This window comes from Dipodomys spectabilis, unplaced genomic scaffold, assembly GCF_019054845.1.
Source record: "Dipodomys spectabilis isolate Male_0828 unplaced genomic scaffold, ASM1905484v1 ptg000067l, whole genome shotgun sequence".
In the NCBI taxonomy this organism is placed as follows: Eukaryota; Metazoa; Chordata; class Mammalia; order Rodentia; family Heteromyidae; genus Dipodomys; species Dipodomys spectabilis.
The window spans coordinates 7,698,564-7,726,326 of NW_024870744.1; the positions used below are offsets into that span (position 1 = coordinate 7,698,564).

At 55.7% G+C, this 27,763-nt stretch overlaps 3 protein-coding genes and 4 non-coding genes across 8 annotated transcripts; 2 read left to right on the forward strand and 5 right to left on the reverse strand.

Annotated features, from left to right (window-relative positions):
• Positions 1-150: 150 nt before the first annotated feature.
• On the reverse strand, positions 151-3,645 carry Rpl7a (ribosomal protein L7a). Its single transcript, XM_042681052.1, has 8 exons — positions 3,573-3,645; positions 3,004-3,124; positions 2,490-2,639; positions 1,593-1,733; positions 1,337-1,416; positions 962-1,092; positions 650-719; positions 151-312 (listed from the first exon to the last, which is right to left on the reverse strand). The coding sequence occupies exons 1-8, from the start codon at positions 3,573-3,575 to the stop codon at positions 208-210; spliced, it is 801 nt and encodes a 266-aa protein (XP_042536986.1). The 5' UTR covers positions 3,576-3,645; the 3' UTR covers positions 151-207.
• Positions 813-879, reverse strand: LOC122109082. Its single transcript, XR_006147659.1, has one exon. It is a non-coding gene; the product is annotated as a small nucleolar RNA SNORD36 (small nucleolar RNA).
• LOC122109095 lies at positions 1,166-1,240 on the reverse strand. Its single transcript, XR_006147672.1, has one exon. It is a non-coding gene; the product is annotated as a small nucleolar RNA SNORD36 (small nucleolar RNA).
• Positions 1,478-1,553, reverse strand: LOC122109094. Its single transcript, XR_006147671.1, has one exon. It is a non-coding gene; the product is annotated as a small nucleolar RNA SNORD36 (small nucleolar RNA).
• LOC122109083 lies at positions 2,711-2,785 on the reverse strand. The gene has a single exon (XR_006147660.1). It is a non-coding gene; the product is annotated as a small nucleolar RNA SNORD24 (small nucleolar RNA).
• A 426-nt stretch (positions 3,646-4,071) lies between the features above and the next one.
• Med22 (mediator complex subunit 22) lies at positions 4,072-10,987 on the forward strand. 2 transcript variants are annotated; one of them, XM_042681056.1, is made up of 4 exons: positions 4,072-4,251; positions 6,983-7,063; positions 8,161-8,369; positions 10,264-10,987. In XM_042681056.1, exons 1-4 carry the CDS (start codon positions 4,129-4,131, stop codon positions 10,451-10,453), a joined length of 603 nt encoding a protein of 200 aa, XP_042536990.1. In that variant the 5' UTR covers positions 4,072-4,128; the 3' UTR covers positions 10,454-10,987. The 2 variants fall into 2 exon arrangements, with proteins under 2 accessions (XP_042536990.1, XP_042536989.1); XM_042681055.1 differs by having other exon boundaries at positions 8,475-10,364.
• Positions 10,988-13,318: 2,331 nt separating this feature from the next.
• Positions 13,319-17,340, forward strand: Surf6 (surfeit 6). Its single transcript, XM_042681246.1, has 5 exons — positions 13,319-13,464; positions 14,288-14,485; positions 15,158-15,246; positions 15,906-16,106; positions 16,191-17,340. Exons 1-5 carry the CDS (start codon positions 13,371-13,373, stop codon positions 16,668-16,670), a joined length of 1,062 nt encoding a protein of 353 aa, XP_042537180.1. The 5' UTR covers positions 13,319-13,370; the 3' UTR covers positions 16,671-17,340.
• The last annotated feature ends 10,423 nt before the right edge of the window (positions 17,341-27,763 follow it).

The window sequence follows — 27,763 nt, forward strand, 5'->3', positions numbered from 1 at the left end:
GAAGACCTGGGTGTGTAAACTGAGTGGACCCCTGCAGACAAAATGACAAATGCCCTTAATGGAGAGGTACGGGAGCTCTTAGAGTGCTACATTTACGGGGTGTAGTCGTAGTGCTTGTCACCCCCATGACTTTAACTCAGAATGCCCACACACTGGAGGAAGGACAGTTTTATTATTTTCATGTACAGAGAAATCAACATTGCACACTTAGCCCAGCTTCGTGGCCAGCTCCTTAGCCTTTGCCTTTTCCAGCTTGGCAATTCTAGCCACAGATTTTGGACCCAGGACATTGCCTCCCCAGTGACGGCGGATCTGAAATGAGAAGAGACAGTCAGCCTGGCCTGCCTCCTGATACGCCAAATAGAACTCTTCAGAGCCCCTTAGAAACAAGGTTGATCGGGACTGGGAAGGTGGCTCAGTGGTAGAGCGCTTGCCTTGCATGCATGAAGCTCTGGGTTCGATTCCTCAGTACCACATAACCAAAATGAAAAAAGCCGGAAGTGGTGCTGTGGCTCAAGTGGTAGAGCGCTAGCCTTGAGCAAAAGAGCTGAGGGACAGCGCCCAGGCCGAGTTCAGGCCCCCCGACCGAACAAAAAAAAAAAAAAAAAAAAAGAAAAAAGAAACAAGCTTGATCTGCAAAGTTCCTTACCTCATCATATCTGTCATTGTAATTGGTCCTGATAGCCTCCACCAGCTTCGCCAGAGATCCCTTGTCTTCCCTTAAAAAAAAGAGGGGGCGGGATAGAGGTTCAGTATAGTATGTTGTTTGAGAAAGCAGAAACAACTTCACTTTGTAGCTACCAGGCTTTTTATTTGCCTCAGATACAGTATGGCCACATGATTTATTCAGGTGAAGAAATTCTTAACCATCATTGGCAAAGGTTCCTCCAGTGGGTGTGAAGGTCCAAGGCATGAATTGAATGGACTGAGGGAATCTGGGGCCAGTCCACACACTACTTACGAGTTAACCTGAGTGAAGGCAACGGTGGTGCATGTTTTCCTGTGGACGAGGCGCCCCAGCCTGGCCTTCCCCTTAATGATGCAGTAAGGAACACCCATCTTGCGGCACAGGGCAGGCAGGAATACCACCAGCTGGAAGAAAGCATCAGCTGTTGAAGTGTCTGTCCTCACCCACAACAGCATCTCATGGGCCAGCTTGCTGGCAATTGCTCAGGGTTAAAAAGCTCATGGATTTTGGCACATCAAAATTTAGTTCAGTCAGAGGTTCACATCATAGCAAGAGCCACACAAATTGGATCCCTAGTTAATGCTGATCTCAAACCCCTTTCAGTCCCAGAGAGCCCTGCCATCAGAGTTGAAGAACATGCAGACCCACCTCGATGGGGTCCACATCATGCGCAATCACCACGAGCTGGGCCTTCTTGTTCTCCACCAAGGTAGTAACAGTGTTAACCCCTGGAACACAACCACACTCAGTGCTCAGGCAGCTTGGAAACAGCAAGCCGCCATGCACAGCTGTGACTCAGTGTTAAAAAGCTCGAATTTCACTCTCCATGAGGACCTCAGGTGAAGAAATTCATACATCATCGCACAGCCTCGACCACTCACCCCACAGGGAGGGCACCACCGACCTGCTCGAAGGACTGGAGGTCTCTTAGTGGGGACATCTCCTTTGCCAGCAGCTTTCTTCTCAGCTCGGGCCAACAGTCTCTGCTTCTTCTCCTGTTTTGTCTCTGGCCTGTACTTGTGGGCGAGCTTAAGTAGCTGTGTAGCTGTGTAAACATTCTACAGTTAGGCTTCTTGGGAGGGCTTGGGCTTGAGACATGGTCACACCTGGACTCAGGTATATTCATGTCAAGCCCACCTGTGGTTTAAATGGCTACTCTATGATAATTAAACACTAAGGGCCAGGAAAGTGGTAGACTGCTTGCCTAGCATGCATGAAGCCTTGGGTTCAATCCTCAGTACCACATGAACAGAAAAGCCAAATAGAGCACTGTAGTTCAAGTGATAGTGTGCTAGCCTTGAGCAAAAGTTCAGGGAGTGTCCAGGCCAAGTTCAAGCCTCAGGACTGGCAAAAATAAAAAATAAACACTACATCCATCCTGCTCTATTACAAGAATGGCAGCTATCAATCAAACCAAGGCTGCTGGGTACTAGTGACTCACATGTAATCCTACCTACTCATGAAGAAACTGAGGACTGTGGCTCAAATGGTAGAAATGCATACCACTTTTTTTTGGTCCATTATGTGGCTTGAACCCTGGGCCTGGGCCCTGTCCCTCAGCTCTTCAGCTCAAGGCTAGCAGTCTACCACTTGAGCCACAGCATCACTGCCAGTTTTCTGAGTTTACTGGAGATAAAAGTCTCACAGCTTTTCCTGCCCGGGCTGGCTTTGAACCGTGATCCTCAGATCTCAGCCTCCTGAGCAGCTAGGATGACAGGCGTGAGCCATCAGTGCCCAGTTACATCACCTTTTCCAGCCTCATTCACTGAAGACTAGGCTTGGTACCCACCAAGAACCTCACCTGTCTGGCGATCCAAGGCTTGGGTAAACTGGTTAATTGCAGGAGGCACTTTCAGCCGCTTGTAGAGGATCGCCCTTTGCCGCTGCAGCCGGATGTAGCGGGGCCATTTGACAAAACGGGTGAGGTCCCTTTTGGGCTGGATGTCCTGTCCTGAGATGAGAACTCTGTGAGTGGGGCTCAATGTCAAGTCACGTTTTTTAAAGGCACTCAGAGGGTGTTGGTGCATCAGCGATCTTGGTGGTTTCAAGTGTCATCACTATCTTTCCGATAGCAAATATCCTTTTACATCATCTGCACACAACAATGCCAGCGAGCAAGGGCGACAGCAGTTCCTTCCCTCTTCAGCAGGAGGTCATGCTGGCTCCCACAGGCCGCGCCCCCCCCCCCCACGAGCCCCAACACGACACCTGGCAGAGTACCGTGCCGCCAGAACCGAGTCCGCTCTCCAGGAATCCCAGCACGTCAGGACACAAGCTCCCTAAAACCCATCTTCACCCCTCCCCTTGCCACTCACCAATGCCAAAGTTCTTGGGCCTTTTTTCAAACAGCGGATTTACCACCTTCTTGGCCTCCTGCTTCTTCACGACAGCAGGGGCCGGGGCCACCTTCTTCCCCTTGGCCTTCTTTCCTTTCGGCTGGGCAGAAAAGAAAACCAGTTACACCTCGCCCTTCCCGCGCGTTCCCCTCCAAGGGCAGCGCGAAGAGGAGTTCGGCCGGCGCGGCTCGCGGGCCGGGGCCGGCTCCAGTCCCGGGCGCGCTGCCCGCCCTCCGGGCGCGGGGCCGCCGCCTCCGGCCTCGCCGGCCGCCCGAGTCCCGCACGGCGGCACCGCGCTCCGATCCCTCCCGCACCGAGGCGCCGCCGCCTCCGGCCTCGCCGGCCACCCGAGTCCCGCACGGCGGCACCGCGCGCCGACCCCTCCCGCACCGAGGCGCCGCCGCCTCCGGCCCGCCGCCTCCAGGGCCAGGCCCCGCGGGGCGCTCCCGGCGCGGGGTGTCGCCGAGGACCCCGCAAGAGCTCCCCCGAAGGAGGATGTCAGCGGATGCGGCCCCAACGCGGCCCCGGCACCGTCGGACGCCACTCACCATCTTGGGTGGCTGGAGAGAGAAAGGGAAGGGAATTGTGGGTAATTTGTAACCCCCTCGGCGATCGCGAGAGCTGGCGCCGGCGCGGGATTTCGGATTTAAAGCGACAGGACGATTGCGTGCCGGGCTTGGGGCGGCGCCTCGCGGCGGGGAGCCGCCTCCAGGACGCGGGCCTCCCGGAGGATCCGCGGAGCCGTGCGGGTAAGCGCGGGCCCGGGGCGTCCCGGCTCCCGGTAGCGGGGGGATACGCTCTTTCGCTAGCCCCTGCGTCTGGTCCGAGCCCGGCCGCCCGGGAGCGCGGGGCTGAGACTGGGGCTAGCCGGGCCGCGTCGAGCTCGGGGCCTTGGGGACGCGCGGTCGGACCCGCGGCCAAGGCACCGCCTGCGGACACCCGGGGTGCGGCGCGGCCCGGGCCTGGTCGGGGAGCCCCAGGCAGGCGGAGGCGGCCGCGCCGCGATCCGGGGGTGGCGGGCCGGCCGGCGGCTGACGCCGTCCGCTCACACCCAGCCCCGCCCTGCGCCCGGCGCCCCCGCCTGCCCGCGGCCCCGGGCCCGCCATGGCCCAGCAGAGAGCCCTGCCCCAGAGCAAGGAGACGCTGCTGCAGTCCTACAACAAGCGGCTCAAGGATGACATCAAGTCCATCATGGACAACTTCACCGAGATCATCAAGACCGCCAAGGTGGGTGGGCCCCAAAGACCGCCGCGAGGGCGGGTGCTGACGCCCACCCCTCTGGTAGCGGCGGCGGGCCTCGTCTCGGTTGGAGACGCTTGGCAGAGAGGGTGGCAGAGTGTCAACAGGAACAGACAGGTCAGCAGATCAAGACGTGAGCCCAAAGTGACAAACTCGAGACTCGGGCCCGATTGCCACAGCTCCAAGTCCAGCACTTACTATTGGCCCGGGGTTGTGGAGACTTCGCGCCTCAGTGTCTCAGTTTCTCTGTGTCATAGGCCCTTGTGATGACGTGAGTTTGCCCATACATAGCAGGTATCCTAGGGCCTGGCACTGAGGAAGTGGCCCATTCCTTGTAGATATTCCAAGTGTGAACGGGAGAGAAACAAGGGAGAAATGGGCTAAGGAGCAGGTTGGGGAGAGCCCTGTAGGCAGGCAGTGGTCAAGACTTAGTCGCATCTGGGCAAGCCCTCTCTCTGACTGCTGCAGCCCAAATAGGAGCCTCCTGCAGCTTGACCACCTCAGACTTGTCAAGCCTGGCTGGCCAGTAATAGTAATGATAAGAGCTAGCCTAAATCTAGCGTTTGCTGCCAGTCAGACCACATTGTAAGAGCTGTTTGTGCTGTTTAATCTTCCCAAGAACCTTGTACCATCGCCACTCCACATTCAGCGGAAACTTGCCCACAATCACTCTGCTAATAACGGGCAGAGTCAAGATTTAAATCCAGGAGGTCTGCCTATTACCCACTGAAGGAGCGTAAGACATCTCCAGTCCTCTGAGGTCTATCTCACCCTTTAGTGGCCCATCTGTAATCTAGGGGCAGCAATTCAGGCTTCTCTGAGAAGAAGCCCATCTTTTGTTTGTTTGTTTTTGTTTTGGGGCTTGAATTCTGGGCCTGGGCGCTGTCCCTCAGTTCTTCAGTTCAAGGTTAGAGGTTAGCGCTCCACCGCTTGAGCTACTGCACCAATTCTGGTTTTCTAGGTGGTTTATTGGAGATAAGAGTCTCACGGGACTTTCCTGCTCTGCCCGAGCTGGCTTTGAACGGTGATCCTCAGATCTCAGCCTCCTGAGTAGCTGACAGTCATGAGCGCCCAGCGATCCCATCATTCTTGAGAGGATGATGACTAGCCAATAGTGAGTGCCTAGCGCCCAGGAGGGATTAGGAAAGGACTGTTCAAAAAGACTTAAGTGATCTTATTGCCTGGTGCTGGTGGCTCACACCTGTAATCCCAGCTATTCAGGAGGCTAGATCTGAGGGTTGCAGTTCAAAGCCAGCTTAGGCAGGAGAGTCCATAAGACTCTTATCTCCAATTAGCCACTAAAAAGCTGGAAGTGGAGCTGTGGCTCCAGTGGTAGAATCAGGGGGTGGGGGAAAGGTCTCACACTCAGAAGACCAAGAATGGGAGGATTGTGTTTCTAGGCCAGCCAAGGCAAAAAGTTCATGAGACCTCATGTCATCTAATTAAAAACAAAACAACACTGGGTGCATTGGCATGTGTGTGTGTATACATATATATATGTACATATATATATACATACATATATATGTATACACACATACATATATATATATGTATACACACACACACCCTGTTTCCCAGCTATTCAGGAGGAGTGTACACACACACACACACACACACACACACACACACACACACACACACACACACACACACACACACACACACACACACACACACACACACACTGTTTCCCAGCTATTCAGGAGGTACAGGTAGGAGAATCTTGATCGGGACTAGCCTTGGTAAGAAGTGAGACCCTGGGCTGGGAAGGTGGCTCAGTGGTAGAGTGCTTGCCTTGCATGCATGAGGCCCTGGGTTCGATTCCTTAGCACCACATAAGCAGAAAAAGCCAGAAGTGGCGCTGTGGCTCAAGTGGTAGAGCGCTAGCCTTAAGCTGAAGAGCTGAGGGACAGTGCCCAGGCCCAGAGTTCAGGCCCCACCACCACCACCACCAACAAGAAAGTAATAATAAGTGAGACCCTATTAAAAAGTAACAAAAGCAAACAAGAGCTGGGGGGGGGTAGTTCACATGGAAGAACACTTGCCTAGCAAGTATAAGCCCTGAGTTCAAATCCCAGGACCTCCAAAAAAGCACATTATCTTGTTCATTCAGCTAAACTTAGTGTCTTAGTCCCTGCCAGATGGTGCCACACTCTAAAAATTGGCCAAGCCGGGCGCTGGTGGCTCACGCCTGTTAATCCTAGCTACTCAGGAGGCTGACATCTGAGGATCTCGGTTCAAAGCCAGCCCAAGCAGGAAAGTCCATGAGACTCTTATCTCCAAGACAAACCACTAGAAAACTGGAAGTGGTGCTGTGGCTGAAGCAGTAGAGCGCTAGCCTTGAGCTGAAGAGCACAGGGACAGTGCCCAAGCCCAGAGTTCAAGCCCCACGACCAACCAAAAAAAGAAAAGAAAAAAAAAAGTTGGCCAAGCCGAGGCCCTGTCCCTCCACCTAGCACAATCAGACAGCAGTCCGCAGGGCAGCTTCTCCCTCGTCCTGGAGAAGGAGCCCCTTGAACAGAGCAAGAGAGCGTGGGACTGGACCTTGCAGTTGGGTGTGCAGGCACTGGGTCCACAGAAGGCAAGATTGGTTGTGGAGGTACAAGTGTGCTGGGCAGCTGGTTGTTCCTGTGAGCCAGGCCGGAGCAGGGGTGGGAACTCTTGACTGGGAGGGGTGGGGCGCTGGGCTGACTGTAGGCTTCTTGTTTGCTCCCAGATTGAGGATGAGACACAGGTGTCAAGAGCCACTCAGGGTGAACAGGATAATTACGAGATGCATGTGCGAGCAGCCAACATCGTAAGTTACTGGGGTTGGGGGGGAGGGGGGAGGCTCCCCACTGGGGTTTTGTGGTTGGCACACAGGTCCTCTGCCTGCCTCACCCTCCTGTGAGCAGTAAAGGAAGAGAGGTGAGGGGAGACCACTTCTCAGGATAACATCCCCAAGGCGGCCAGGCCGAGAGCTGGCCCAGGACAGTCTGAAGCTGTGCAGTGGTCAGAAGAAGGCAGCCTACCTGCTGATTCCCAGGTCCCCTAAGAGTCATGCATGAAAAGGGGAATTGCTGAATGAACTGTATGTGTGGTGTGAACCCTGCTACTGTCACAAGAGAACCCCAGGCAGCCAGATGTGTACTCACAGATGTAAGGGAAAAGGCCCCAAGCCACAGCCATGGAGACGAGTGAGCACCGTATTTTCTATGGAGGTTGTGCTGAATGTACAGATGTGTGCCCACTGACCCCTGTGATTGGCGCTCCAGGCCCGCCAGTGTGAAAACCAGAGGCTGGAGAGCTCTGGAGCAAGCTTATTAATAAACAAGTTTAGGGACTGGGAATGTGGCTTAGTGGTAGAATGCTTGCCTAGTATGCATGAAGCCCTGGGTTCAATTCCTCAGTACCATTTAAACAGAAAAGGCCAGAAGTGATGCTGTGGCTCAAGTGATAGAATACTAGCCTTAAGCAAAAAAAGAAGCTCAGGGACAGAGCCCAGGCCCTGGGTTCAAGCCCCAGTACTGGCAAAAAAAAAAAAAAAAAAAGTTGGTTCCACCTGCATGGTGAGGCAGGGCGGGAGCTGCACCTGCATGGTGAGGCAGGGCGGGAGCTGCACCTGCATGGTGAGGCAGGGCGGGAGCTGCACTGGATCTGCACCTGCATGGTGAGGCAGGGCGGGAGCTGCACCTGCATGGTGAGGCAGGGTGGGAGCTGCCTTCTCAGCTTCTGGCTAGTGCCCTCCCCTCATCCTTGCAAATGGCCCCATGCAGGTTTGTGTTCCCATTTTGTAGACCAGGAAACTGAGGCTCCCAGAGCGTTGCTGCCAGCCTATCTCCAGCAGCGTGGAGAAGGCCACTGTCTCCTCCCTCCCCACTCATCTTCGGCCTGCCCTGGCTTTGATGGCTGCAGGTCCGAGCTGGCGAGTCCCTGATGAAGCTGGTGTCTGATCTCAAGCAGTTCCTGATCCTCAATGACTTCCCATCAGTGAACGAGGCCATCGACCAGCGCAGCCAGCAGCTGCGTGCCCTGCAGGAGGAGTGCGACCGCAAGCTTGTCGCCCTGCGCGATGAGGTCTCCATCGACCTGTATGAGCTAGAGGAGGAGTACTACTCGTCCAGGTACAAATAGGCTGGCCCCCCTGCCTGCCTGCGCCTGGCCAGCAGGTTGGGCTGTCCAGGCCTGGAAGGGGCTTCCGTTCCTCACACCCTTCCTGGTCTTGGCAGCAAAGCTGATGCCGATTCCTGGGCTCCAGAGCAGAGCCCCTGGCCAGAGCATTTGATGGACAGACAGTTCACAGCCACCATCAGGCCTGAGCCTTTCCCTCCATGCAGAGGGATGGAAATCATAGGACGTCTGGTATGGAGGAGGCGGTGTCTGGAGAACGGTGTCCTCCAAGACAGGGGAGCCCTCCTCTGGGCAGAACTTTCTGGGCCTTGATTCTGGATCTTGAATCCATACCCAGGCGGTCCAGCCCAAGCCATGCCCCTTTCTAGGATACCACTGCTTGCCCAGGGAGGCAATGCCGTGTACATGAGGCTGAACCCCACGCTGTGGATGGGGGCGGCCCTGGAGGGAGGAAATAGGGTGTCTGGATGTTGCTGTCAGGTCAGCTCTGTGCTGGCACTGGGTGCCACAGAGCAGGACCTGTCATTGCAGCTCTCACAGGGCCACTTAGAATCCTGAGACTGAGCCAGAGGGGCCTGGAAATCCCTCCCACATAATTTACCTGGGAAACAGAGGCTGGAGACCTGAGGCCTTCCACCCTACCCCACTAGCTTCTAACATACACATTCAGTGTGTCAGTTGCCAATTTGTCCCTTTTGTGCCCCCTGCTGGACAGACCCTTCCCTTCTCATGGTAGATGGAAAGTTTTCCTTTCTGTTAGACCTAGGCCACACCAGGAGGCCACAGACATTCAGCATGGTCTGTGGTCTGGGGCTTTGCTTTCTTGCCCTGGATTTAGAATCGTTGCCCAGCTAGAGAGAGCAGTTCTAGATGTTTCTTGGGATTCTGGGGCTGTCATTGGTACCTGGAAATGCATCAGTTGAGTGCAGCATCTCCTGCACGCCAGGGGACCCTTGCCTTATGGGGCTGAAGGCCACAGGGAGTTGAGGACAGTCCTGAGGTCATGCAGCAGAGCTGGGATGGGAACCCATAGGCCCCAGCAGCAGTCTCCCCCCATTTGGTCTCTCTCTTCCTCTAGAGGGGGACCAGTCTGTGTTCCATCTACCCCAGCCTCCTCCCCCACAGCTCCTGTGGGGAAGCAGCTGCCCCTTTTGCCTGTGGACGCCCTTAAGCCTTCAGGGCTCTTCCCACCAGAGCTGGCTGGTTTGGTCCACGCCTCCCTGCCTGCACTGTCCACTCACTGCTTCTCTTTCTGCCTCTGCCTCTTCTTTCCATTCTCCTGTGTTCGGGTGATGCTGAGAATGAACACACGGAGCAGGCGAGGGGGAGGTGATTAGACCCGGGGAATGACCCGGCTCTGCCTGCCAGGATGATCTGCGCTCCTGCATCCTGCCTCTCAGGCCCTCCATAGGAAGCCCCAGGGGAGTGTGGGGGTGTCACAGAACCTGAGCAGCGGTGCTGGGAGGTGCCAGGGCCTGGGTCCCCACACAGGGACAGACCCAGCAGTAGGGCAGGGTTTCTGCCATGGGTGTGGGGGTGAGCTTTGCAAAGGTTCATGGGCACCTCAGCTGGTGAGGGGAGAGTCCCTGGGCTGGGGCAGGGCAAGCAGGGCCCTCAGGGACTTGGAGAGGCCCGAGTGGCAATCCAGCAAGAACACCAGCTTGGTCCTTGGGGAGGACTTGCCAGGGTCACCTAGCCTGTGACAGGGCGGCCCCTACGGCCCCTCCCATAGCCAGGAGTGCCTGAGAGGCCTGGCGCGGAGGAGAGGAAGGGGCGGCAGGCCAGGGTGGTGGTTGTGGTTTCTTAACTCTGCTTCCGTCTTGCTTTCCCCTCCCTGCTTCCCTCTGTCTGCTCCTGTCCCTCCCGGGGTTTCTGGTGGTGGAAAAGCTCCAGTCTTTGCGAAGCTAATGACCTGCCTCTATGTGAAGCTTACTGGAGGCTGGACCTCGACACCGACTCTGCTGATGGCCTCCCAGCCCCTCTTCTGGCGTCCCCGGAGCCCGGCCCTGGCTCGCTGCCGGCTGCAGCCCCCTCCCACTCCCATGCCGGTGGCCCTGGCCCCACAGAGCACACCTGAGCCTCCAAGGCTGCCCTCCCCCAGGAGCAGGAGCGAAATCCTGGGCTCCTTCTTGAGCCTGCCCACCACAAGCTAGCTTGTGCCAGCCTTGGACCCGCTGGACTCCCCAGAGCCCAGGAGCTGCTGTGGCCTTAGGAAGTTGACCAGGCTTCGTCCCTAGCACAGTTAAGGACAGTTGTTAGACCCATTTCAAGACGGCCCGTTATCTCTAGCCTCTATCTCTCAGGTTACTGGGTGGAAGGAAGTATGTCCTGTTGAGCTTCATGCTATTTGAAGAAGACTGTTTACAGTGGGCACAGTCAACAGTTGGCTAAGTCCATTCTCATGATGGCCAGGGCTACTGCCTCTTGCTGAAGGCACAAATGACCACCCTGGCAGGCATGTGGAAAGTGGGTGGCTCCCATGGCAGCGGCTGGGGCCTCCTGACCAATGCCACCATGCTTGTTCTACTTTTGTGATGAGACTTTGATTAAAAAAAAAAAATACTACCCTTGCCAGGCACCTGTGGCTCAGACTTGTAATCCTAGCTACTCAGGAGGCTGAGATCTGAGGATTGTGGTTCAAAGCTGGTCTGGGCAGGAAAGCCTGTGAGACTCTTATCTCCAGTGAACCACTAGAAAATTGGAAGTGGTGCTGTGGTTTAAAGTAGTAGAATGTTAGCCTTGAGCAAAAAGCTCAGACAGGCCCAGGCCCTGAGTTCAAGACCTATAACTGACAAAAAAACAAACAAAAAAACAACTACCCTTTCCCATCGCTCCTCTTTCTTCTTCATTCCTAGTCAGTCTAGAACCACCCTCAGTGCCAGTGGCTCCTAAGTGAAGACTGGCTCTGCTGGCACAACCTGGGGTTCAGGCCAGTGCCTAGTAAGTCCTTAGCATTTGGTGAGTGAACTACCTGCCACGATTGAACATCCCGTGCCTGGGCACCTGTATGTTCTCACTGCCACCCTGAGTCAGTGTTAGGTGTGCACTTGGGGAGGAGTCATGCTCAGGCCCAAAGCTGGGCCCGAAGTGGCAGAACCAGGGTTCGAACCTCAGGAAGTCAGAACTACTGCTTCTTGGGGGTAGGCTCAGACTCACCGAAACCCCAGTGCTCTGGGGATAGAGTGAGGTTCTCCACAACTGCTGCCACTGGAGTCTGTACCCCCCACCCCGGTGCCATCCCTCCACAGGCTCTATCCTCATTCCTCGAGGAGATCCACACACCACCACTAAGGGGCTCTAGACCTTCAAAGCCAAGCAGAAGGGAAGGGACATCTGGGAGCCAGGGGCATGGCTCTGATCTGGTTTCTTGGGGGCCAAAGGACGGTCACTTTTCACGAGTTCCCACTGATAAGATGCCGACAGTACAAGACCAGAAGGAATGTGCCATGAAGCTTTAAAAAGCATCTGAACAATAAAAGCGTGTCTCACCGTGTATTATTATCTGCTTGGCCAGTGCCATCCTTCGCACTCCAAAGTGAGCGGTTTCTCCCTGAACCCAGCGCGGCCCCCCTTCCTCCTCCTCCCTCCTCGGGGAGCGCGGTCTCCCGCACCGCTGACGCCACGGTACTGAAGGGACCGGTGGCTGGCGGTGTGCGCCGAGAACACCGGCCCGGACGCGCCCTGCTGGAGACGCCCGCACCCTCCCTCAGATGAGGGCCGTCCCATCTGTCTGAGCCCCGTGGCTTGCCTAGCCCGGCGCGGGCCGCGTGAGCCGCCGCAGCCCCGGAAGCTCACGGTCAGGATGGGCAGGCTCTCGAGGCCTGCGGTGGGAGGCGGCGCGGGGCGGCAGGGGCGGGCGGGGCGGGGCGGGCGGCAGGGGCGGCCGGCCGGCCGGGGCAGGGCGGGGCGGCAGGCGCGGGGCGGGGCGGCCGGCCGGCCGGGGCAGGGCGGGGCGGCAGGCGCGGGGCGGGGCGGGGCGGGGCGGCCGGCAGGGCCGGGGCGGGGCGGGCGGGTGGGGCGGGTCGGCAGGCGCGGGGCGGGGCGGCCGGCAGGGCCGGGGCGGGGCGGGCGGCAGGGGCGGGTGGGGCGGGTCGGCAGGCGCGGGGCGGGGCGGGGCGGGGCGGCCGGCAGGGGCGGGGCGGGCGTCGCGGGGCGGCCGGCAGTGGCGGGGAGGGGCGGCCGGCTGGGGCGGGGCGGGGCGGGCGTCGCGGGGCGGCCGGCCAGGGCGGGGCGGGCGGGCGGGGCGGGGCGGGGCGGGGCGGGCGGCCGGGGCGGGGCGGGCGGCCGGGGCGGGGCGGGGCGGGCGGCCGGGGCGGGGCGGGGCGGGCGGGCGGGGCGGGCGGGGCGGGGCGGGGCGGGCGGCCGGGGCGGGGCGGGGCGGGGCGGGCGGCCGGGGCGGGGCGGGGCGGGCGGCCGGGGCGGGGCGGGGCGGCCGGCCGGGGCGGGGCGGGGCGGCCGGCCGGGGCGGGGCGGGGCGGCCGGCCGGCTGGGGCGGGGCGGCCGGCTGGGGCGGGGCGGCCGGCCGGGGCGGGGCGGGGCGGCCGGCCGGGGCGGGGCGGGGCGGCCGGCTGGGGCGGGGCGGCCGGCCGGGGCGGGGCGGGCGGCGCGGGGCGGGCGGCAGGCGCGGGGCGCGCTCGGGGCCGCCCTCACGGCCGGAGCCCCGCTTCGCCGAGGCCCCGCTCCCCGGACGGCGCGACCGCACGCGGTCTGGCCTCCGTCCCCGCGTCTTCTCACGAGACCCGCGCCGCCGCGGGCCGTGGCGCCCCGACCCCCCGCCGCGGGCCGGAGCCGCGCGCCCCCGGGCGTCGCCGCCGTCTCCCACGTGCTCCCCGCACGCCCTTTCCAGCGCGGCCAGTCCTGACTAATCGAGCGCCGCTCGGCGGTCGGCTGGCAGCGCCTGCACAGCAGTGACTTCCGGCGCACACTCCGTGGCTTCCGGCGCGCCGCGTAGAGTGCGGTGTGAGTGGTGCGGGGTCCTCGCCCCGCCCGCGGCCATGGCCTCCCTCCTCGCCAAGGACACCTACCTGCAGGACCTAGCCAGGAAGATCTGCGTCCAGCCGGGCCCCGAGCGGCCGAGACGCGAGCGGGGTAAGGCGGGGCGCGCGGGCTGGGGCCCCGGGGCGCGGCGCGGCCCGGGCGGGGAGGGAGCGCGCGCCCGCCGCGGCCCTCGCTCACGCCCGGGCCGGCCGAGGCCCGCGCGGCCGCGCGCTTGGCTCCTTGGCGGGGAGCCGTGCACACGAGGCCGGCACACGCTCGGGAGGGGAGGTTGAAAAGGTGGGCCACCTCTCTCACCTCGTTGCCACCTTCCTTGTCCGTGGCGTGGACTCCGTGCGTTGATTCCCATTGCACACCCCGGTCTCAGTGTAAAATGTAACCAGCTTCACCTCCAAACAGAAACACCTGTGTGGCAGTGCCATTTACCCCCTAGCTTTTCACGCCAGCGCCGTACGGACGTCTTTGGGGATTTTTTGTTTTTTGGTTTTGTGCCAGTACTGGAGTTTGAACTCAGGGCCAGGGGGCTGTTCTTTAGCCTTGTCTGCCCAAGTCTGGGGCTCCCTACCTTATGAGCCACACCCGCAGTTCCGTTTTTTTGCTAGTTAACTGGAGATAGGAGCTTCATGGACTTCCTGCTTAGGCTGGCTTAAAGCTGGGTTCCTAAGATCTCAGCCTTCTGAGTAACTGGGATTACAGATGTGAGCCACAGTGCTCAGCTTTATGAACATGTTTGTGAAGGGCAGTTCTCACAAACAGAATTATTAGGTCAAGCATGATCTGCATTCCAGGTGAGGTGGGTGGATTCTCCATCCTGATTGTTTTGAGGCATCCTTGTGGAGTTAAAACCATTGCATGATCTTCCTGCCTGCTGAATGTCACAGGAGCTGAGGTGCAACTCTGTTGTTTTGTATTCCAGCTGGCAAGGCTCGAGGCTCAGAAGCTTCTGGGCCTCCAAAAAAGAGAAGGAAAAAAGCACAGAAGAAACCCCCCGAGCAGGAACAGAAGGCCATGCACAAGGCCAAGTCCTTGAGAGAGAAGTCTCCAGCTGCTTCTGCAGCCAAGAAACAGGCAGCACCCAAAGAGGAGGCTTCCAGCTTCCCAGGGACTCCTGCAGGTGAGGGCTCCAGGGCCAAGATGGGGCTGGGTTGCAAATGTGATCACCACCATTCACAAGGAAAAGCATCAGGAAGCACTCGGGGTTCATGTGAGGCCCCTGCGGAGTTGGATGGGTTCTGGGGCCCTGTGGGAAGTGTTATGCTTCCACTACATATGATAGAGTAGCAGGGGACAAGGTATCTGAGAATCTGGAAGGTTACAGTTACTAGGAAGTCCTTTCTCTCTAGGTGTTTCTTCTTTTTCTTTCTTTTGTGCTGGTACTTGGGCTTGAACTCAGGACCTAGGCACTTTCCCTTAGCATTTTTGCTCAAGGTTAGTTCTCTACCACTTGAGCCACTGCTCTTGAAGATAAGAGTCTCACTGACTTTCCTGTTCAGGGTGGCTTCAAACCACAATTCTCTGAACTTAAAACTTTGAGTAGCTAGGATTATAAGCATGAGCTACTGGAACCAGGCTGGGAAGTATTTTCTGGTATTTTAGTCAGTTGCCAATCTTGAAGGAAGTTGAAGGCACAAGTCCAAGTTGAACAGGTGGAGTAGAACCTACTGCATTGGCCTACAGATCGCAAAGTGGCTGCAGTGGACCCAGAGCAGCTGAGGCTTAGATGCTCTGCCATGTGGAGGGAAGGGAAAGGCTAGAGGGCGCCCTTTGAGTACTGTCTCCTTTGCAGATGACCAAACCACGGGACCTGACTCTGTGTTCGCCCTGGAGGTGCTGCGGGAACGACTGCACCAGAAGATGCAGGAGGCCCGGGGCCAGGTAGGTGGGGAGCCCTGCCGAGCCCCTAGAGCATGTTGGAAAGTGGCTTCCCACTCTGCCTCCTTGCTGCCAGTGGGACCACAGTGCAGGCCTGGTTTGGGGCGGGGGGGGGGGGGGGAAGCTGGCTGGGGGGGGCATTCCTACAGTTTCTGGCTTGCTGGCTGCCCCTCCTGTGGCCCTCAGAGAGGCACAGCCTGCTGTCTCCGGAAATCTGCTGACACCACAGGGACTGGGTGGGCCCGGGTCTGTCCTCTAAAGGTCAGTGCCTTGAGCTTAACTGCCCAGCCCTGACATGGTGCCGTCTCCCCCGACCCAGCTGCACCCTTTTCCTGGCGCCTGGGTGCGGGGGAGGGGGCTGGCATGAGCAGGATACACTCAGGCGTGCCTGAGACACAGGAGGTAGGTAGCGGTGCAAGGTGAAACTGTCCGTGGAGCGCCCTGCCCCACGGAAGGGCCTGAGAGTGAGGCTCGTTCTTGTTTGGGGTTCCCTTTTTCCCACTGGGCCACTTTGGGTGATGGGTCACGTCCTTCTGAAGCCCATGGCCTCCAAGAGGATCTCCCCACTTGCCTCCAGCCTGCGCTCCACCTCAGCCATATGCCACGTGGTGAGGACCCTTAAAGTTAAGAGCTGTAGTGAGTGGACCCCCACTTTCCCTCAGGGAAGTGCCAAGGAGCTGTCTGCGGCCACTCTGGAGAAACGGCAGCGGAGAAAGCAGGAGCGGGAGCGGAAGAAGAGGAAGCGGAAGGAGCTGCGTGCCAAGGAGAAGGCGATGAAGGCTGTGAAGATGGAAGTAGCCTCCGAGGCGCCCCCTGAGGTGGCCTGCAAGGAGCCACAGGAGCAGGGGCTGATCTTCAACAAGGTGAGCAGCAGGACGGTGGTTGGGGAGAAGGGCAGGGCCACTCCCTTGTGAGCCCCCTGTTAGGTGGAAATTTCCTGTTCTCAGGTGGAGGTGAACGAGGATGAGCCGGCCAGCAAGGCCCAGCGGAGGAGGGAGAAGCGGCAGAGGGTGAAGGGGAACCTGACCCCGCTGACGGGCAGGAACTACAGGCAGCTGCTGGAGCGCCTGCAGGCTCGGCAGGGCCAGCTGGAGGAGCTGCGGGAGCAGGATGCGGGGAAGGCCCAGGAGCTGGAGGCCAAGATGAAGTGGACCAACCTGCTGTACAAGGCAGAGGGTGTGAAGATTCGGGACAACGAGCAGATGCTGCAGGAGGCGCTGAAGCGCAAGGAGAAGCGCAAGGCCCAGCGGCAGCGCCAGTGGGAGAAGCGCTCGGCCCAGGTGGTGGAGAAGATGCAGCAGCGGCAGGACAAGCGGCGGCAGAATGTGCGCAAGAAAAAGGCAGCCCGCGCCGAGCGGCGTCTGCAGAAGGCCCGCAAGAAGGGCCGGGTGCTGCCCCAGGACCTGGAGCGGGCTGGCCTGGCCTGAGCGGCCCGCCCCTTCCCAGGTGCCTTTCCCACCTGCTCTCCTGAGCTTGGGTCCCCAGGTGAGGTAACCTGGGCCTCGCCTTCAGTGAGGCTCCGATGAGGCCCCAGAGAGAAGGTTGGTGCCTTCGCCAGACCTGGGAGGGGCCAGCCCATTCTGCATCTGCCCTCTTGAAGGGGAAGCAGGGGTGGAGGGGAGGCCTCTGCTTCCTCCTCTTTCCCATGGCCATGAACAGGAGGATGGCCCTTGGGAGGGCCAGAACCCGCAGGGGGCTGGTGGGCTCACACTATTTGGAGGAAGCCAGGGCCAGCCAGGCTACCTAGCTCTGCCTCTCTCTCCTGTTCCTCAGCCATTCCTGCTCAAAACCCAAGGAATGAAAGGGAAGTGGGGTCACAGCGCCATCTGTGGGCCAGTCACTGGCAGAGCACTGAAGTGCTTCCCTTTGGCCTCCTAGAATCAAGGCCAGGATAGGGGCTGGTGCAGGTGGGCCTCTGCTACGGCAGGACAGGCGGAGATGGCGACCCTCCTGGGTTAGCTCGGTGAAGCAGTGGCTGTGCAGGTTGGTGGTGTCTCGGGTGTCTTGGAGGGAAACAAATCATACTGGGCAGCTGTTATGAAATGAGCTTTTGTCTAGGGAAAAAAATCCTTAATAAATGGGGGAGTTTTCCTTTGCCTTGGGGTGCAAGTGTGGACTGGGGGCTTTCTGGCGGGACCGGGTTCAAAGTGCTCAAGTTCAAGGTGGCGGTGTGGGTGCTTTATGGGACCTGTCTTCATAGTGCTGGACTGAGCTCTGGGCTAAAGGCAGGTGAGATGCCAGGCCGAAGGGAAGCCAAACCAAGCCTGTGGCAGCGGCAGCTGCGGAGGAGCACTTCCCACATCTTTGAGAAACGACTTGGGTCCAGCAACAAGAAGTATAGACCAAGCCGGTGTCAGTGGCTCATGCCTGTAATCCTAGCTACTCAAGAGGCTGAGATCTGAGGGTTCGCAGTTCAGAGCCAACCTGGGCAAGAAACCTGAGACTCCTATCTCCAATAAACCACCAGAAAACTGGCGCTTTGGCTCAAGTGGTAGACCACTAGCCTTGAGCTGAAGAGCTGAGGGACGGCACCCAGGCACAGAGTTCAAGCCCCACGACCGACAGAAGAAAAAAAAAGTATAGAGCACTGGCATCCTCTGCCCATCGCTTTCCGGCTCCACCTTTGAGCTCTCTGGGCAGGCTGCTACCCCTGGCAGAGTTTGGTGTGTCCTGGGGCCCGAGGCACTGTCTGAGCCAGACTCCTTTCTGGGCCCATCTCAGCAGAGCTCCAGCTGGCTGCTTGGGCGTTGGCAGCTCAGTACAATAACCAGGTGTCCACCCCACCCTGGATTTTTCCCAGGTATGACCCCAGTAGACTCCAGTTCCCTTGGTCTCTGAGAGGGTTGAAGCAGCATCCAGCTCCTAACAAGTCCCAAGGGAGGCTTAATAAACATCCCACAGCCCTGGGTGCTTAAGCAGCAGCCAGGAAGAAAGACGGACCCTACTGCAACAGCCACTGAGCTTCCCACAGCAGCCATGGAAGCACGAGGGGCAGACGCAGCTGGAGTTCAGAGGTCACGTTAGTGTCGGTGGAAAATTCATTCCACCCTAGCTCTAGAACACCAACTTTCAGGAAGGACAATGGTTTTCAGAATAGTAAAGTGGGACCTCATGGTCCAGACAGAGGCAGAGAATCACAAGACTGAGGCCAAGCTGAGCTGCATACCCGAGATCCTGTGCTCACAAACAAAGCAGAAATGGTGAGCAGAGGCATAAGTTGAATCTAAGCAAATGCCAGTTACATAAGCCTGGTAGTCAGTACCTGAAATTGTTTTTGCTGCTACTGGGGCTTTTTACTTATGGCTGGTGCTTTCCCACTTGAGCCACACCTCTGGTTCAGCATTTTGCTGGTTAATCCGAGATGGTCTTAGGGTTTTTTTTAGATCCTTAAATCTTAGAGTCTCCTAAAATCTTAGCCTCATAAGTAGCTGGGATTACAAGGATGAGCAACCAGTGCAGGGCTGGCTACTTAAGTTTTAAACATTTAGTTCTTTGGCTATAAATAGCCACAAACCATGTACTCAGTCCCAATAATTGTGAGCTGCTACGTATTGAGCATGAGCCAAGTTTGGTAGTACAGTGAGCCCTCACCCTCCGCAAAGTAGCAGCATTATATATATATATATATATATATATATGGTTCTATAAACTCTGCTCTCCTATAAACCTTTTCCATGCTCTTACAAAGACTTCATATGCTTTTATTTATTTTTTGCCAGTCCTATAGACTGAACTCAGGGCCTGGGCACTCTCCCTGAGCTGCTTTTGCTCAAGGCTAGCACTCTACCACTTGAGCCACAGCACCACTCCTGGCTTTTTCCGTTTATGTGGTACTGCGGAATCGAACCCAGGGCCTCGGGCATACTAGGCAAGTACATGTCTATGTAATTTAGTAGCATAAAATTCTATCAGTACTCGCCAGTGAAGTACAACAACCCGAGTGGTGAAGATCATGACTTAGCAGCTGTGCAGTGCCGATGGCGCTGAACGTGATAATGAGGTGAGTGCACTGCACAGCCAAGCGGAGCCCGGCAGCTCCTCTGAAGGCTCCGCTCACCAGCGCTTCACAGGTGGTGCGGCGTCTTCACCCTGGGCCGTGACTTCTATTTCCACTGCAGGTGTAGTTGTAACTGATCTCTTCAAGTGTTGGACACCGCTATGGGGAGTTGCTGGCGCTGATTTTCTTCTGAGTGAGGAGGTTTTTATAAACTGACGTGCGGCTCTTGATTGTATTTACAAAGTGCAACAAACACAGCATCTGGGGGTGTCATTCCTCAGCCACTCCTCAAGTCCTTTGGCCATTCTGACCATGGCTGCAAGGCGACCGAGTGTTACGCCAACCTCCTCCTCCTCTCCAGCCTGTAGTTCTTCTTCATCCTCTTCACTTGCTGATTTCATCTCATCCATGTTACAAACTTGTTCAGAAGCCAGGCATCAGTGGCTCATGCCTATAATCCAAGCTACTCAGGAGGCTGAGATCTGAGGATTATGGTTCAAAGCCAGCCTGGGCAGGAGAGCCCATGAGACTCTTAGTTCCAATAAACGACCAGAAAACGGAAGTAGTGCTGTGATTCAAGTGGTAGAGCGCTAGCCTTGAGCTGAAGAGCTGAGGGACAGCGTCCAGGCCCAGAGTTCAAGCCCCAAAACCAAACAACAAAAACCGCAGAGCAGCAATCAGACATCAGTGTGAAGTAGACAGATGCTGAGCGCGTGGACAGCGTGGCACAGCAGACATGGTGGCTGCAGTCCCTGAGCCAGTCAGCACCCAGGACTCGGAGCACGGTGCTGTGCTCAGTCTCCTGCCATTCCACCAGACAGTAGTGTGCCATGTACAGTCACATGCTGGCAAACTTGTGCAAGCACTAGTAGCATCATCTGCATTTCAATTGTGTACAGTATAGTTATTTTGATTTAATATTTTAATATGTTTGAGTTATTGATTGTTTATATTTTTGTATTTTAAGTTTTTAGGTAGAAATAATTAAAGTATATAAATAATATATACCATAAAGTCCTGTGATGCAGGGGCTGGGAAAGTGGCTCAGGGGTAGAGTGCTTGCCTAGCATCAGTGAAGCCCTGGGTTCAATTCCTCAGCACCACGTAAGCAGAAAAAGCCGGAAGTGGTGCTGTGGCTCAAGTGGTAGCGCTCTAGCCTTGAGTTCAGGCTCCATGACCAACAAAAAACATCCTGTGATGCAGCAAAAACTGCAGTACAGAATTGGATTTAAAAAACAGGACAGGGTGTTAGTCTGACATGCTCTTCTCCCCAGATTGGCGGACAAAGGGCCCTTTTGGTGCAGGCAGCTGGTAACCAGCTTCCTCCATTTGGTCAGTTACAGCCATCAATGGTAGCAGCAGGCCGCCTCACCTACACTTTGGGCAGCTGCCATAAATCTTAGCCCACCATAATGGAATACTAGGCTCTCACATCTCATCCGAGCCAGTCCCCTAGACAATAAGTACTGCCTTACCCAGGGACAGGCTGCTGCTACTCTGTCCTAAGAGAGAGCTAGAGCTAGCCTGTCAGACCCCTGCTGACAATAAGCCCCCTTCTCTGTACATGACGCTCTCCATGTGGTTTTGTAGGATGGGTGCTTTCACAGTAAAGCTGCAATAAGTAAAGTGATATAGCGAGGGACTATGTGACACGACCGTACTTGCATTTTAGAATACAAAGGAATCTATAAAGAGAACAAGAAAATGGAAAATAGAAAGTCAAACATTTTGCAATGTAAGTTTCCACAAGGAACCCTCGGCCTGAATTGGGCAGCGACAGTGGACTATTAAGCACATCATAATGCCTGCCAGAAAGCTGAACCAAGGGAGAGAGATTTTTATGGCTTATTGAAGGAAGAAAAAACCGAATCAGAGCATTTATTTTTATTTCATCAGCTTGGTAAATGGTGATGCCATTGGGGGGAAAAAAATGCAGGAAGACCTCTGGACTCGTCTCCAGAGACTAGAGTGAAAAGAAAGCCCAGGAATCTTCTTCGTCCTACGCTGTGGTCTGCGTGGAGTGCCCCCCACTCCAAATATAGAGGAATGAAACATGGGGTGCAAAGCCTTGGAGAGACCCTTTCACCGCACTCGTCTGTGATAGGACAATATCTCAAAAGAGCCACCGCCAGCTCCATTCCCCCCTCCCCTCCCGAGTGTTGCTGTAATTTTAAAGAGTAATTCTCATTTTGTTTTAGTTTTTCTCTCATCTACTCTCTGATACGGTTTTGTTTTTATTCATCAGGATGAAAGGAAGTTTTCAGTGTGTGTTTCCTTCATGTGTGGCCTCAACCTAATTTAGAGGATTAGGTGTTTGTTTTTCCATTTGTCTCCTGACAACTGAAGGGTTGACCCTGCCCTATGATCCCAGGTGCATACCGAGGTCAGGAAGAATCCCAGGTGTGTGCCGAGGCCAGGCAATCCAACCTAAGCCTGGCCATAAACCTACCATTATGGGCCTAACAAAAGTCCCCACCACCACCCCAGCCCTAACAGCCTTTCCCATAACCTCTGTCTCCTTGCTTAGACCCCGTAAAAGCCCGACTCCAACCCCACCTCCCTGCACAGCCTCCATCCTACAGAAAGGTTGCTGGCTCTCGTTGCTGCGCTTTAATAAACAGTGCTTGCCTGTTGATATAGTCTGGCCTGTTCCTTTCTCCCCCAGTTTCCTAGCGATCCCAGCTATTCTGCGTATCATGGCTGGAAGCTAGCCCTGGCAGGGAAGAGCTTATCTCCAGTAGTGAACCCCCTCCTCCCTGCCCCAAAAAAAGTCAGAGGTAAAGCTGTGGCTCAAGTAGTAGAGTACTGGCCTTGTGCACAAAATCCCAGAGACAGTGCCTAAACCCTGAGTTCAAGCCCCAGGACTGGCATATGCACACAAAACAGTCAAGTTCTAGAGTATGGGGCACCTACAGAATGCTATGGAGGTAGCTAGCGTTGAGTTCTGTGGCCGGATATTTGTAAACGGTAGAAGGTAAGTGCTGCTGAAGGAGAAGCGCTGGGTCCTTGCGTGGCTGTTATGTACCTGAGACTATGGAGCTGATAAAAGTTCTTGTAATGGCAGGCAGAGACTGGCAGGTGCTAGAGCCTTGGGTGTGTAATGCAGAGAGGCAAGGACAAAACCCAAGGTCAAGGGAAAATTGTGGACCAGATGCACATGGCTAGCCCTGCTAACAGCCTTTATCCCTGCATGGAGTGGGCCTTCCTGGCCTAATTACTTCTGAAAGTTCTACTTCTCCTCTTGTTAGGGAGGCAACCGAATCCCAACCTGAGTATGGGAGTTCAAACCACAGTAGATAAAAGATGCTGAATGCAGGGAAGTTGGCTGAGTGGTAGAGCGCTTGCCTAACATGCATGAAACCCTGGGTTCGATTCCTCAGTACCACATAAGCAGAAAAGGCCTACTGTGGCGCTGTGGCTCAAGAGGTAGAGCACTAGCCTTGAGCAATAGAAGCTCAGGGACAGTGCCCAGGCCCTGAGTTCAAGGGAAAAAAAGAAAAGATGCTGAATGCTTTGTTCATAGAAAGGAGGAAATGGGAAGGAATAGGAAGCCCAGACCAGAAGGAGGGAGCAGGGATAATACCCCTAGGGGCAGGTGGGAGGTTAATCCAGTGGTCGGCCTATGAAATGACCTGAAGTTGAATTTCAGTGCCATAAATGGCTATTAACATGATTTTTGCCAGACTGTTCAGTTTTGTTCTTTTGCTTTGTACCAGTCCTGGGGCTACTATCCCTGAGCTTTTGTGCCCTAGGCTAGTGCTGTACCACTTGAGCCACAGCTCAACGTCTAGCTTTTTGGTGGTTAATTGGAGATAAGATTCTCATGGGCTTTTCCTGCCCAGGCTGGTTTCTATCTGTGATTCTAAGATTTCAGCCTCCTGATTAGCTAGGATTACAGGCATGAGCCATGGGTGCCTGGCTAGACTGTCTCATTATGAGTAAGTGCACAAAGCCTCTGTAGCTCTTACGAGCCAGTGGACTACTAAATCAAGGTGAGGAGTGTCCGCGCATGCTGCAGCCCCAGAGGGAAGGAGCAGTTCTTGGCACCACACTAATGGCAAAGGTTCAGAACTGGCCATGCAAGGCGCAGAATCTTAGCGTCTCAGGACGCGCTGTGCCGACAGAATCCACCAGGAGTGTGGGCTTGCGTGGTGGGTTTTAAGCCTGGTTCTCGTGGACACGGGTAGTTGAATGCCTGTGTGCGTTGTGGTGCAGGCAGATGGGTCACTGCCAAGAACCGACCACTACCCCACAAGACTCCAAAGCACCTGTGCCGGTCAGCCTCCCGTCTGCATTAGTCACACAGAATGTGACAGCGGCCAGGAAGGTGGGCCTTCCTTCTGTGGCCAGGGTTTTGGTTTTTAGCTCTGGGGTCCGACCAGGGCCTTGCACCTGTTGGCAAGTTCTCTAGTGAGCTACGTCCTCCAGCCCTAAGTATCCTATCTTGAAGATATATGGTGTTCCTCCAAGTTCCCCGGGCTTCCCTGGCCCTGCCCCCAGAGCTCTGTAATCCTTCCATGTGTGCAGAAGACAGTCAAGGAGTCCTGGAGCTTGAACTCAGGTCCTGGGCGCTGTCCCTGGGCTTCTTTTGCTCAAGGCTAGCACTCTACCGCTTGAGCCACAGCGACACTTCCAGCTTTCTCTGTGTATGGGGTACTGAGGAATTGAACCCAAGGTTTCATTCATGCTAGGCAAGCACTCTACCACTAAGCCACATTCCCAGGCTTACTTCCGGACTAAGTGAAAGCCTGTCCCCAGTCTCTCCCAAGGCTTCCTCCGCTGTCCAAACTTCCCTTCCATCAAGACCCCAGCTACACTGGACCAGACCCCATCCTTGTGTCTCTGCCTTGGCCACATTAGTAATAGCCCTACTTCCCCATTCCAGCCACGGAGAGTTAGGATTTCAACTCATTTACACCCTCACCCCAGACCATTCTACCCATCACTAGACCAGATTGCCAGTCACAGAGCTGTAGTAGGGGAGCCCCAGATTCAAACCACCTCCCCAAGGACGCAGGGTCTTTGTAATGTTTATGAGGTGAAGCGGGATGGTGTGCCGTGCTCTTCATGTTCACTGGGCTTTCAGCCCTCCAGTCAGCGGGCCTGTGAGCACACTGAAGGATTGGTGAGTTCCACCCATGCGAGCCAAAGCTTTTCTACAAATCCCCCTCAGTGTGACAGCAAATGGTGGTGCCAACCTAGAGCAAGGTTAGTGAGTGTCTAGTCATCGTTAAGCTCAGTGAGCTAACACCAGCAGCGAGCCAGGCGTCTGAGACGGGAACACCGAGGGTCCAGGCCCACTCAAGCAGAAAAAGTACCTTTGCATCCGGATGTCATGCCCTCGTCTATACGTGTGTGTTCACGCTCATGGCTTTCTTGAAAAGGCTCCGTTATCCCATGGTAAACAAAACCCAGCCCCTAGCAAATGAGTCCTTGCCAGTCCTCTAGGCTGGATGATTTCCTGTGGGTGTGGAAGGCCTTTGTCACAGTTCTTTGTGTATCTAGCAGGCCGAGCACTCCCAGGGTCTGACATCTGTGGCTACCATGAAGGGATTAGATGTCAGCCTGCTTGTCTTCTGACTACCGGGCTGCCAAGTTTTCAGTGTCAGTGAGCGTTTGATGGGAGGGAGAAGCACGGGGATCTAGGGAACAAGCGCTGGAGCCTAGGGATTGTCTGTGGGTGGCTGTGGCAGGAGAAGGTGGGAGAAGGCAGGATAACGGACCCCCAGTAGTACCTGCTTCCAGCCTCCAAGTGGTGGGCACCCTGCCGAGAGGCCACAGAACTGCAGGAGGAGAGCTGAGGTCCGGACGTGCCATTCAGCCCATGTGGCCCACTGAGAGCCAGCCCACCATCTTGGGAGGCTGTGACTTTTCCCCCGGTTGGGAAGCAATCAAGGCACACCCAAGGTCCCCAAGTGGGGTTTGCAAATCCATGCCCAGGACAAAGCTGTCGTGCTATGGTGGGGCAGGTAGGCCCCAGGGCGTGGGCGTCCCGCAGTGCTGGTCTCTGCTTGGCGCTCAGCAGAGGCTGTGCCAGGCAGCCTGGCTGATAGGAAGCCCGCCCTTGGCAGCCTCTGTGTGTGTGCGTGCCCCAGCCCCTCTAGCTTGTCCTGGGGCTCCCTTACTCCATGAGAAAGGACAGGATAGCCTGGGGTGTTGACCGGAGTCCACTGAGCGGCCATCTTGCTTTCACTGTGAGCAGCACTTTTGTGAAGGAAACCAAGTACTCCCTAAAATAGTGGAGACTGTTACCCAACATAAAAACACACTGCCTTTTCCTGCTCATCTCACTCACTCTGGGAATCCTCCTTTGGGGTGAGTCTCTGGGGGGCTCCCAGGCCCCCTCCACACTCACCTGTTCCCCGAACACCCATCAACCCTGGAGTGCCCCGCACAGTGCTCTGTCTCTTAAAGCACGGGCTGTTTATCGAACATTGGAGGTTCAGCAAGGCCCATAGCGGAGGAGACAGTGTCCAAGGGGAGGGCTGTTCACAGCACGGGCGCTGCGGCTGGTCAGGAGGCAGGAAGGGGAGACCCTGGCAGTGGCTTCCTCAGGGCTTCCATGAGCAAGAGAGATGAGGCTAGCAGCGGGGGCATGGAGGCAGGCCAGCCAGTGTCCCCGTTCAACTGTCTCCTTGGCTTCCAGGACAGCAGAGTTGTAAGGACAAGTCACCCCATCTGCTGAGAACTGATGCTTCCCTCAAGACATAAGGACTTCCTCACACCCCATTTCAGAGCCGACCTGAGTTAATGACTGGCCAGGCCACACTTGGACCTGGCTGGATTGCTTCCTTATGTTGCTTAAAATCCTTTCCTGCCACCTCCCCTTATTTTTTTGGTCTTAAGGTGTGAACTCAGGGCCTAGGCGCAGTCCCCGAGCATCTTTTGCTCAAGGCTAGCACTCTACCACTTGAGCCAAATGCCGCTTCCAGCTTTTTCTGTGGTTAATGGAGATGATAAGAGCTTCACAGTCTTTCCTGCCCAGCCCTTTTACCTTTCCTGTTGTTTGCATTCTTTGAAGTGAGTTTGAAACACCCTGAGTTGGCCTCTGGCCAGGCTTGTGGTCAGTGATTAAAAAAAAAACTTTTGAGTTTTGAAATGTCTAGAAACATCTTTCATCTTTGTTTTGCCTTCATCTCGAAACACTTGAAATTTGGGGTGTGTGTGTGTGTGTGTGTGTGTTTTATTTAGTGTTGGTCCTAGGGCTTGAACTCAGGGCCTGGGCACTATCCCTGAGCTTTTGTGTTCAAGGCTAGCTCTCTACTACTTGAGCAATAGCTCTACTTCTGGCTTTTTGGGGGTGATTAATTGAAGATAAGAGTCTCATGGACTTTCAAGGTTGGCTTTAAACTGTGATCCTCAGATCTTACCCTCCTGAATAACTAGGATTAAAGGCATAAGGCACCAACACCCAGCTTGAACTTTATTTTAATGAACCTGCATTTGATCAGCTTTGGTTTGCTCTCAGCAAACAACTTACATGAAGCAGTCTCTTGTAAGGAAGGCTCAGGCTATTGAGCTCCCTTTTGGTCACTCATGAACTCAAGATTCTGCTTTTGATTCTTTGGGATAAGCTAACAAGATCATAGGATAATTTTATGGGCTGGGAAGGTGGCTCAGTGGTAGAGTGCTTGCCTTGCATGCATGAGGCCCTGGGTTCGATTCCTCGGCACCACATATACAGAAAAAGCCCAAAGTGTCGCTGTGGCTCAAGTGGTAGAGCACTCACCTTGAGCTGAAGAGCTGAGGGACAGCGCCCAGACCCAGAGTTCAGGTCCATGACCGGCAAAAAAAAAAAAAAAAGATCATAGGATAATTTTATTTAATTTTTTCCCCCTGCTGGTACAGGGCCAGCTTGCTTGATTGACAGACTGACAGCTACTTGAACTGGGCTTCTAGCCTTGCTTTTTACTGATTATTTATTTATTTATTTTGTCAGTCAAGGGACTTGAACTCTGGGCCTGGGCGCTGTCCCTGAGCTCTTGGGCACAAGACAAGCATTCTACCACTTGAGCCACAGTGCCACTTCTGGTTTTCTGGTGGTTCATGGGAGATAACAGTCTCACAGCCTTTCCTGCCTGGGCTGGCATTGAACCGTGATCCTTAGATCTCAGTCTTGTGAGTAGCTAGGATGACAGGTGTGAGCCACCTGTGCCCGGCAACTGATCATTTTAGAGATGGTATCTGGTAGACTTTTTGGCCTGGGCTGGCCTTGAACATGATCCTAAAGATCTCAGCCTCCTGAAGAGCTACATTTACAAGTGTGAGCCCTGGATGCCCTACTCCACTTTTAATTTATCTTATTTTACTTTTTTTTTTTTTTTTTTTGGTGCTTGAACTCTGGGCCTGGGGTCTGTGCCTGACCTTTTTTTGCTCAAGGTTGGCCCTCTACCACTTAAGCTACACTTCCACTTCCAGCTTTTTATGTTCATTGGAGATGAGGATCTCAAGGCTAAGGGTGTACCTTCTTGTAATCCTCAGATCTTGACCCCCAAGGAGCTAGGTATTAGCTGTCTTATAAAT